This window comes from Coffea eugenioides, unplaced genomic scaffold, assembly GCF_003713205.1.
Source record: "Coffea eugenioides isolate CCC68of unplaced genomic scaffold, Ceug_1.0 ScVebR1_3094;HRSCAF=4241, whole genome shotgun sequence".
In the NCBI taxonomy this organism is placed as follows: Eukaryota; Viridiplantae; Streptophyta; class Magnoliopsida; order Gentianales; family Rubiaceae; genus Coffea; species Coffea eugenioides.
The window spans coordinates 9260-20635 of NW_020863639.1; the positions used below are offsets into that span (position 1 = coordinate 9260).

The 11376-nt window shown below is 39.1% G+C and overlaps 1 protein-coding gene across 1 annotated transcript; it reads left to right on the plus strand.

The window, feature by feature from the left end:
- Positions 1-259: 259 nt before the first annotated feature.
- LOC113757457 lies at positions 260-1357 on the plus strand. Its single transcript, XM_027300735.1, has one exon. It carries the CDS (start codon positions 260-262, stop codon positions 1355-1357), a length of 1098 nt encoding a protein of 365 aa, XP_027156536.1.
- The last annotated feature ends 10019 nt before the right edge of the window (positions 1358-11376 follow it).

Consider the following 11376-nt stretch of genomic DNA (forward strand, 5'->3'; position numbering starts at 1 on the left):
ACCAAAATGCCAAAAAAATAAATTTGAACGTATTTTTGTGAACAATTTTCCTTTTTTTCTCTTTTTTCATGATTTTTCTACGCTAAAACTTAAAAATTAAAATAGAAACTAGAAACTAAAAAAAAACTAAAAGCAACCACGACAAATGAGAATAAAAAGTAAAAGAAATTACACCAAAAATTTGGTGTCTACAAGGAGTGGCAAAGAAGTAGAGACCACGAACCTAAAGAGTAAAAGTGAAGACGAAATCGAGAAGGAGATGGAAGAAGAAGGACGCATTCGTGGAGACCTTGAGGTAACTCTTACTCCATCAATACTCATTAAATCTAATTTACCTCCTTTTCCATGCAGGTTGGAGAAGACGAAGAAGGCTGAGAAACAAAAGGAGATCCTGGATGTATTTCGAAAAGTGGAGATCAACATCCCCTTGTTGGATGCAATTAAGCAAGTACCAAAGTACGCAAAATTCCTTAAGAATTTATGCACTCATAAGAGGAAGTTGAGAGGGGACGAACGAGTAGCGGTGGGAGAAAACGTATCAGCCATACTCCAAAGAAAACTTCCACCCAAGTGTGGGGATCTAGGTATGTTTACGATCCCTTGCAAAATAGGAGATACACCGATTAGAAAAGCAATGTTAGATTTAGGGGCGTCAATCAACGTGATGTCAAAAATCATTTATGCTTCTCTAAATCTTGGGCTATTAAAAGAAACGGCCATCACAATGCAACTAACTGACCGCATCAATGCTTATCCGGAGGGGCTGATTGAGGATGTTTTGGTTCAGGTAAATGAGTTAGTTTTTCCAGCAGATTTTTATATCCTAGATATGGGAGATGAAAAGTCGTTAAATCCGTCACCTATTTTGTTAGGTAGACCGTTTCTTAGCACTGTTAGGACTAAAATAGATGTGAATGAGGGTATTTTATCAATGAAATTTGATGGTGCAAAAGTAAATTTCAATATTTTTGAGATGATGAAATATCCAGAGAAATCTAACTCAGTCTTTGCTTTGAGTGTTATTGAGCCCATTGTACAAGAAATTTTTGAAATGGATGGTAAAGACGCATTGGAAGTGGCCTTGACCAAGCCTCTTGAATTGGGTGTAGCTCTTAATGTGGATATGAGGGATGAGTTGCACCATGCAGTAGAAGCATTACACTCACTTCCAACCATGCCCCCAAGGTATGAGCTTATTTCTCTTTTTGTGCTAGAAATTCAGACAAAGTTGCTTCTTTCAATTGTGCAGGCACCGGAGTTAGAACTTAAGCCGCTCCCGAAACATCCAAAGTATGCATTCTTGGGAGACCGAGAGACGCTTCCGGTGATCATTTCTGCACACCTATCTCCAAGTTAAGAGGACAGACTGGTGCAACTCCTTAGGGATCATAAGGAGGTGATTGGGTGGAGTATAGCAGATATCAAAGGAATAAGGCTGTTCTTATGCATGCACCAGATAAGGCTCGAGAATGATGTGAAACCGGTGAGACAGGCACAGCGGAGGTTGAATCCCCTGATGATGGAAGTTGAGATACTTAAACTCCTAGAGGTGGGGATTATCTTTACTATCTCGAACAGTCCTTGGGTGAGACCCGTTCAAGTGATTCCGAAAAAAGCGAGAGTGACCGTAGAGGAAAACCAGGAGGGTGAGATGGTTCCAGTCAAGAAAGTTATAGGCTGGCGCCAGTGCATTGACTACCAAAGGCTAAATTCTGTGACGGAAAAGGACCATTTCTCTTTTCCTTTTGTTGACCAAATGATAGAAAGATTGACTAGTCGTATTTACTATTGTTTCTTGGATAATTTTTCAGGATACTTTCAGATCGCGATAGCGTCGGAGGACCAGGAAAAGACTACATTCACCTGCCCATTTGGTACATTTTCTTACCGTCGGATGCCTTTCGGTCTCTATAATGCTCCAGCAACTTTCCAAAGATGTATGGTAAGTATTTTCTCCGAATATGTAGAAAAAATTATTGAGATGTTCATGGATGATTTTAGTGTATACGGGAATAGTTTTGATGAATGTCTTGATAATCTAGCTCTAATTTTGAAAAGAAGCATAGAAACGAATTTGGTTCTTAAGTGGAAAAAATGTTACTTCATGGTAGAGTATGGTATTGTCTTAGGGTACGTTGTGTCGGCTAAGGGAATAGAGGTAGACAAAACTAAAATAGATCTTATTTCTGCTCTACTTTACCCCATATGTGTACGGGAAGTACGTTCCTTTTTGGACCATGCAGGGTTCTATAGGAGGTTCATTAAGGATTTCTCAAAAATCGGAGCTCTCCTATTCAAGTTGCTACAAAAGGACGTGCCATTCGATTTCACCGATGAATGCAAGGTGGCTTTTAATAAATTGAAGGAATCGTTGATATCGCCGCCCATCATTCAACCCCCAGATTGGAGCCTGCCGTTTGAAATCATGTGCGACACGAGTGATTATGCCGTAGGAGCCGTGTTGGAGCAAAGGATAGGCAAGGCGGCGCACGCGATCTACTATGCATCGAGAGCATTGAATGGAGCCCAATTTAACTACTCCACGATGGAAAAAGAACTACTAGCCATTGTTTTTGCACTAGAAAAATTTAGGTTATATTTATTGGGTTCAAAGGTAATTGTTTTCTCTGATCATGCAGTCTTGAGGTACTTGTTGGCGAAAAAGGATGCAAAACCAAGGCTCATAAGGTGAATTTTGCTTTTACAAGAGTTCGATGTAAAGATCAAAGATAAGAGTGGAGCCGAGAACTTGGTGGCTGATCATTTGAGCCGTTTGCTCATGAATAAAGAGGATCTGCCATTGAGAGAATCGTTTCCTGAGGAGCACTTGCTAGCCATTGAGTCGTCAGTACCTTGGTATGCTGATATCGGCAATTTTTTGGTAACAAATCAATTACCTACAAGTTGGCCGAAGGCTAAGAGAGATAAATTGAGAAGTGATGCCAAATACTATATTTGGGATGACCCTTACCTGTGGAGGCAGTGCGCGGATCAAGTGATAAGAAGGTGTGTAAGTGCAGGTGTGTTCCACTCTATTCTAACTTTTTGTCATTCATTTGCATGTGGAGGACACTTTGGGCCAAAGTCGACAGCTCGTAAGGTGTTAGAAAATGGTTTTTACTAGCCTACTCTGTTTAAGGATGCATACTTGTTTTGTAAATCTTGTGATAAGTGTCAAACGACGGGAAATATTTCTCGTAGAGACCAAATGAGTCAAACCCCCATGTTATTTGTTGAAATTTTCAATGTCTGGGGTATAGATTTCATGGGTCCCTGTAGACACCAAATTTTTGGTGTTTAATTATTTATTTATTTAGTATTCGTTTTTTATTTGTTCTATTTTTATTTGTCACAATTAGTTTTATTTACTTTTAGTTTTAGTGATTTTAGCCATTTTAGCGTAGAATTTCTCAAAGGAAAAAAGAAAAGCGTTCAAAAAATATGTTTTAGTTGTTTTGGATTTAGTTTCATTATCTAAAAATGAAAAATTGAAAAAATGAAAAAGAGGGAAAAAGAAGAAGTGGAAAAGAAGAAAAACAATGAAAAATGGGAAAAGAAAAAGAAAAATGGAAAATTGCAATTTTTGTTGTCGTTTATTTCTAGTGTTTATTTTTTATCCAATGTTAATTAATTTGTTTTGTTATTTATTTCTATTTTTATCAATTTTTGGTTCAAAAAAAAAAAAAAATAGATAAGTCGCGGCATGCAAGCTGCGTATTTTCGCAGCTTGCAAGAAAGGCTCAAGGGAGCCCTCTGGCTGCAAATATAGAAGAAGTGTTTGAGGGTTTGAGGGGGAGGTTCCGTATAAATAGAAAAGAGGGACAGCAGCCGCAAGGGGGAGAAAACCGGAAAACAAAAAGGAAGGGATAGAAGAGTTGCGACTGGGGGTTTCTGGTGAGAGGGCAGAAAAGAAACAGAAGACTGGGGGGCTTGAGACGGCTAGAGAAAATACAGAAGGGATAGGATTAGGGTTTTAGAAGAAAAAGAAGGCAGCTTGGTGTCGGCGGCAAAAGATATAGAGTGAGAGAGAGAGTCGGGGGAGGGGAGAAGAAAACAAAAAAAAAAAGAGAGGAAGCTTTTCTTGGAGGTTGACGGCTAGAGAAAATTCTGGGTAGAGGACATACGAGAGAGAGGTGACAGCCGAAATTTTTTGTAAAACGAAGAGAGAAAGCTAGAAGGGAAAAGACAGAGAGTGGGCGGCTGAAGAAAGCAGAAAAACAGCGACTGAGAAAGAGTGATAAAAGAGTGAGGAAGATTTACGGTGGATTAAGAGAAAAGCAGTGAGTTTTAGAGGTGTTGGTTCAGGAAACTTTGGGCAGCAAGAAGGTTTTGGATTCGTTGAAGCAAGGCAAAGAATCAGGAAGCGCATCTGCGGGAGAGACGAAGGAACAAAGATTTCATCTTTTGAAGTGCATCAAGATTCGGTCAAGGTTTAAAGGTAACATTTTTTTTACTTTGGATTTGTTTGTAAGTTGCTGAGTTATGTTTGTATGCTGAAAGTCTTAGTCTTTGCACTGGATTGCATTCTTCATGTGAGTTTCTATCCGTGAATCTGGAGTAAACTGGATGCTCATTTGCATGACTGGATGCTCATTTGCCGCAATTGTTAATAAGCTTGAGGAATTTGATGATTTCGTGAAGGCTGGAAAGATTGTTAATGTGTCTGCCCTCAAATCGCAGTTGGATGCTTTGCAAAGCCAAGGTAGTAATGGGAAGAAGCAATTCCAAAAGAAAGAGGGGGAAATCGCTTTTGCCTGGGATCGAAACCCTGTCTCAAAGCCCAGACCTCGACAATACCCTACCTACTCCAACCCTTCCCCTTACTATTCGAACATTCATCCTGTTTATCACACCAACACCAATTATCCTCGACCTTGCCCAGGCTATCCTAACCCACCTTTAGCTCCTTTTCAAATTTCTCAACCAAATCCTCACCAAAATCGTCATCGCCCTCCATTCAATCCAAGAATGCCTCCGCCAAACAGACCCGTTTACAACTATCCTCAACTCCCTAAAGCCAACAACCCAGGACGTAACCGCACGTTCACCAATCTCGACAGGCCTTTGGATCAATTATATGACCAATTGAAGGCTGCCGGGAAAATAGGTGTCATTCCCCCTCCAACCTATCCGTATGGCATACCCGTTGGGTATAACCCACAAGTTGTCTGTGCTTATCATTCAGGGGCACCCGGCCATCCGATTGCTGAGTGTAAAGCACTCAAGCATAAAATTCAAGATATGATTGAAGCTGGAGAGATTGTAATTAGAAGAAAAGAGGCACAAGCGCCAAATGTGGATAAGAACCCCCTGCCAGAATACGATAACACCATTGGGGTTATTATGGACCATACGGAATTTAAGGAGCCTGCTAAAAACTCATCAAGTGAGGCTGAAGTGTTTGGAAATGATGCAGAATTTCCCGATATCCCTGAGGGATCAATTTCCAATTGGACAGCCGAATTTCTACCCATTCAGAAGGAGTTTCGGTAAACCTAAAGGGGGTTTGTCATTCATGCGAATTCATGAGGAAAAAACTTTTGCATCTGTAATGAAAACATCTTTACTTTTGACTAAAATTTGCGCATGTAAATATTTTTTTTAAGTTTTATTTCATTTGCTTTCAATCAAAGGTTTTATGAAAATGCACAAGTCATTCTTGTCAGGTTATTTTGTTTATTCGTTTGTTTATATTTCGGTCATATTGCTTGTTCATTTGTTTGTTGTATATTTGTTTGCTTATTATTCCAAATTCGTTAATTCTTTCAAATGACCAAAGATAAAATTATTTGACCCTTTGGATATCACTTTTCTGGGAATTCAATAATGGCAATCTCTATCTCACTCACGACTTGAGAATTTTGGAACCCAAATTTCAAAGCGAGAGTGATAATGAGAAAGTATTTGATTCTTTTTCAAAAAAAAAATCTTGAACGAAACGAGGAGAAATTCGAACCAAACCTAGAAGCCATAGCAATTGTTCACATTGGCACTGAGAATAAGGTCAAAAGGACATAAATCAGCATTCGTTTGGACAAAAGCAGAAAAGGAGATGATTAAGAGTTTGACCATGTGTCAAGGTGTACAGATGGTTGGAGGCAGTCTCGTTTGCAGTAGCAGAAATTCAATCTTTGCACACTCTAATGGGAGTTCAGCCAAGAATGCCGTTTGTCATGAAATGTTACAAACACGCCTGGCCTGAGCCTACGACAAGAAGTTTCATCAGCATACATTTTGAGGAAGGCGACAAAGCACTCAAGCGAACTTTCACAATACAAGACGAAGGCAGAGACAAATTCGCCCAAAATCAGAAAGGGCTGTTCGTTGTCCAAAAGGTATTACCTGGCGGAGTACTCATTTTGGCGGAAATAGATGGTCAAACATTCCCTCAACCCATCAAATCAGATATGTGCAAGAAGATTTTCATTTTGATCATGCAAATTTTCCTTAGAAATTCATGCAAATGGCGAAATGCAAGTCAGGCCCTCTTCTTTTACATTTAAAGCATTTTATCCCTACTTGTCCCCTTTGAGCCATCAGAATTGACAAATTTTCGTTTGGCAGCCCCTGAGAATTGCCAACCCCACACTGGGGCAAATTCATTTTGAAAAGAGATGATCGGAAAGAAAAGGAAAACCCCACACTGGGGCAAATTCATTTTGAAAAATGATCAGAAAGAAAAAGAGAACCCCACACTGGGGCAAATTTAGTTTTTGAAGAAAAATGCAAAAGTGAAAAATGCAATGAAAAGCACAAAGAGAAGAATTCAATTAAACTGGGGCAAATTTCCTCAGTTTTGTTCAAAATTTGGAGATGATCTCAAAATGATGCAATCTCAGGTTATTTCACACCTCTCATCAAATTTGCTTTCAAGCCTCAACTTTTCTTGAAAACACCCCACCTGACCTCATTACAAAAGCCCAAAGTCCTGGCTTTCGTCACTTGTTGTATTTCTATTGGAAAGTTTGCTAATCAACTGGCAAGTGATGTCCATAATGCCTTCGCCTAATCTTACAAGGGAAGTGCATTTTGCTGATGCCAGCAATCTTCAACTTACATTTCTGAGTCGATTATGGACGAGCTCTTCCATTGCTTACTTAGGTGAAAGCCCGAAAGGGCACCTTAAAAAAACAAAAAGACAAAAAAATCAAAAAAATCAAAAAAACAAAAAAACAAACGAAACAAAACGAAACAAAAACAAAAAGGGTGGGGGCAACCTTGGTGAAAACCCGAAAGGGCGCCAAGGCAAGTTTTTTGCAACGAGCAAGCACGAGGAGGAACAGCTGGTGACTTGGTTCATTTGGATTTCTTCTCATTTTTGTCATACTTCTGCCAATATTAAATTCCAGAACAAAGATATCCAGAGATTTGAATATGACATCTGTTGGCCAAAACTGTGTCGCTTTGTAAAAATATTCTTTTCTAAATACATTCTTATGAAATTCATCTTTCATCATTTGCTTGTATTCATGGCATTTTGTAGGATTAAGCACAGTTGGTGGTGTTTTACATTCTTTGGCATTCCTGCATAACATAGGAAATCATTTTGCATTGATTTTTTCTTTTACCATTGGATTCGGATGAATGATAAACCCTAAGGTTTGAGCAAGAATATGGGATTCAATCATCTTTTAAAGTGAGTAAAATGCAACCAAGCTGCTACATGGATTTGGTGACATGGTAAATGCGCACTTTATTGGTCTCCGGAATCGAAAGGTTTCAAAATTACAAATTCAACTAAAGCAGATGCCGCAGCAAAAGTTGGCAAAGGCATCAAAAGACTCATGTTTACACGATTCTCAAGGCAAGCCGGATCGAATGATGGTGGCAAGTCCATTATTTCTTCTTTTCTTCCAGGAACGTTGCATTTACAAACACAAACAACCACACTTCTTTTCGCACCTGAATCGACGTCAGAAAAATCTCTCCAGTAAGCAAAGACGAAATGATAGTTTGACAAAGGTTGGGTCATAAGGAACAACATCAGCTATCGTTCTAGCCATAAAGATCCAAATCTCCCTCTTGGTACAAAAGTTTGAACTACTCTCAGGTAAGAACTCAATTCATTGTTTAAAAATCCCGTGGGTCTATCCCATTTACATTTCAGTTCGGGTCTATCCGGGTCTATCCCATTTACATTTCTGTCCGGGTCTATCCCGTGGGTCTATCCCATTTACATTTCAGTTCGGGTCTATCCCGTGGGTCTATCCCATTTACATTTCTGTCCGGGTCTATCCCGTGGGTCTATCCCATTTACATTTCTGTTCGGGTCTATCCCGTGGGTCTATCCCATTTACATTTCTGTGGGTCTATCCCGTCCGGGGTCTATCCCGTGGGTCTATCCCATTTACATTTCAGTTCGGGTCTATCCCGTAGGTCTATCCCATTTACATTTCTGTCCGGGTCTATCCCATTTAAATTTCTGTCTGGGTCTATCCCATTTAAATTTCTGTCTGGGTCTATCCCATTTAAATTTCTGTCCGGGTCTATCCCGTTTACAATTCTGTTCGGGCGAGTCCCATGTCTGAAATTCCTTGTTAGGTCAGTCCTCCGAATGGGGGCAACCGAATAACACAGGTAAGTATTTGGTGTCTACTTCTTTGTCTCAAGTTTTTTCAAAACTCAGACAAAGAGGGGCAAACTGTAGACACCAAATTTTTGGTGTTTAATTATTTATTTATTTAGTATTCGTTTTTTATTTGTTCTATTTTTATTTGTCACAATTAGTTTTATTTACTTTTAGTTTTAGTGATTTTAGCCATTTTAGCGTAGAATTTCTCAAAGGAAAAAAGAAAAGCGTTCAAAAAATATGTTTTAGTTGTTTTGGATTTAGTTTCATTATCTAAAAATGAAAAATTGAAAAAATGAAAAAGAGGGAAAAAGAAGAAGTGGAAAAGAAGAAAAACAATGAAAAATGGGAAAAGGAAAAGAAAAATGGAAAATTGCATTTTTGTTATCGTTTATTTCTAGTGTTTATTTTTTTATCCAATGTTAATTAATTTGTTTTGTTATTTATTTCTATTTTTATCAATTTTTGGTTCAAAAAAAAAAAAAAATAGATAAGTCGCGGCATGCAAGCTGCGTATTTTCGCAGCTTGCAAGAAAGGCTCAAGGGAGCCCTCTGGCTGCAAATATAGAAGAAGTGTTTGAGGGTTTGAGGGGGAGGTTCCGTATAAATAGAAAAAAGGGACAGCAGCCGCAAGGGGGAGAAAACCGGGAAAACAAAAAGGAAGGGATAGAAGAGTTGCGACTGGGGGTTTCTGGTGAGAGGGCAGAAAAGAAACAGAAGACTGGGGGGCTTGAGACGGCTAGAGAAAATACAGAAGGGATAGGATTAGGGTTTTAGAAGAAAAAGAAGGCAGCTTGGTGTCGGCGGCAAAAGATATAGAGTGAGAGAGAGAGTCGGGGGGGAGAAGAAAACAAAAAAAGAGAGGAAGCTTTTCTTGGAGGTTGACGGCTAGAGAAAATTCTGGGTAGAGGACATACGAGAGAGAGGTGACAGCCGAAACTTGGAAAAACGAAGAGAGAAAGCTAGAAGGGAAAAGACAGAGAGTGGGCGGCTGAAGAAAGCAGAAAAACAGCGACTGAGAAAGAGTGATAAAAGAGTGAGGAAGATTTACGGTGGATTAAGAGAAAAGCAGTGAGTTTTAGAGGTGTTGGTTCAGGAAACTTTGGGCAGCAAGAAGGTTTTGGATTCGTTGAAGCAAGGCAAAGAATCAGGAAGCGCATCTGCGGGAGAGACGAAGGAACAAAGATTTCATCTTTTGAAGTGCATCAAGATTCGGTCAAGGTTTAAAGGTAACATTTTTTTTACTTTGGATTTGTTTGTAAGTTGCTGAGTTATGTTTGTATGCTGAAAGTCTTAGTCTTTGCACTGGATTGCATTCTTCATGTGAGTTTCTATCCGTGAATCTGGTTTGATTTTGGAGGAGAAGGGATTTGCGTTTAGCTGTGTTCGTTTCTAATGTTCATGGCTGTTTCTTTTGGTGATTTTTATGCACAATCTGGGATTGAAATTTGCATGCTGGAGTGCTGAATGTTGTGTTTACTGGCTTAAGGTCTAAGCTGGATATTTGGTAGGATGTTAACCATGTTGGAATGAAAACTTTTGCATGAGATTAAACACAGCTAAGTTAGGGACTTAAATCTGGAAAATTGCGGTGAGCTTGGGAGCAAAGGGCCGCAAGCTTTGTTTTTTATTGCAGAAAACTGCGGCATCTCCTCTCTTTCCTTCCATTACTGTTTTGCTGTTTACTTACATCTTCGATGGTCAGCTTCATTTGCTCCGTTTCAACCCTGCAATGAACTTGCGTGTTTGGTTAATGATGGATAGGTAGAAACCTGCTTCTGATAGACCTGTTTGCATGATAGAATGGGTAGAGTTGCGGCTGGAAAATTGCCGCAAGCCTGGAAACCAAAAATGCAGCAGTTTTGTTTGTGTCTTTATTGCAGAAATGCACCCCTGAATAAGTTCAAGTTTGCTAGTTTCATAGTTATCCTTTGGTTTTTGCATGTTAAAGCTCTACCTCAAATTTTTCTGAGCTATGTAAGCTCCCGAATGAAATTTGCAGCAGAGAAAAGGCTGCTGTATCTGTTTTGTTGTTCTTTTCTCCGTGGTCTTTCACCAAGTTGGCCATCTCAATTTGATGGTTAATTTGGTGTGGAAAGGGGTAGTGTTTGATTGGTATTGAGTTTGCATGCTTGGGGGCTGAAATACTTGATTTAGATCAAATACTTTGCTGGAAAATAAACAATCAGTTTTGCCGAGCCATTTTGCATGTTTTTTCCAGATTTTTTGCACTAGATCTTGCCAAGTTTCCTGCTTGTTTGAATGGTGGTGACTATGAAGTGGGTTGTCTAGTCTGAATTTGTGATGTTGGTTTGGAAATATCTAATCAAAGTTGTGCTCAAGAAATCTGGTCTTGAGGGAGATGTGCAGCAGATTTCCTTTTTCGGTTGTTAGAGCATATGAAAATTGCAGAAGTGAAGTTCTTCGTAGCTTGCATGAATTGCATGAAAAAACTCTCTGAAAATTGCACTTTGGCCCCCCAAGTCTCCCTTTATTTCACTAGAACCCAATCAATTAAATAATTTCATCAATTTGGTCCTTGGTAATTTTAATTCGTGCAACTTCATTGCTTATTTGCTTCAATTAACTACCATGCTTTGTTTCAATTGCGCTTAAGACATGACTTTAGGGGCTTTATGATCAAGTGAGCTTTGTTTTGCGCATTTCTTTTAATTTTTCTTAAATAAATTGGTACCTTGACCATTTTTTTTTTGAATAATTTTTACTTCATTTGGGGCCATCGCAGGGAGGTATAACTTCTTCTATTTTTTTTGTCTCTCCTATGTGATCTTATGTGTTATGTGAAT

Coding starts and splice junctions, on each gene's coding strand:
- LOC113757457 (XM_027300735.1), top strand. CDS start 260: ATGGAAGAAGAAGGACGCATTCGTGGAGACCTTGAGGTAACTCTTACT.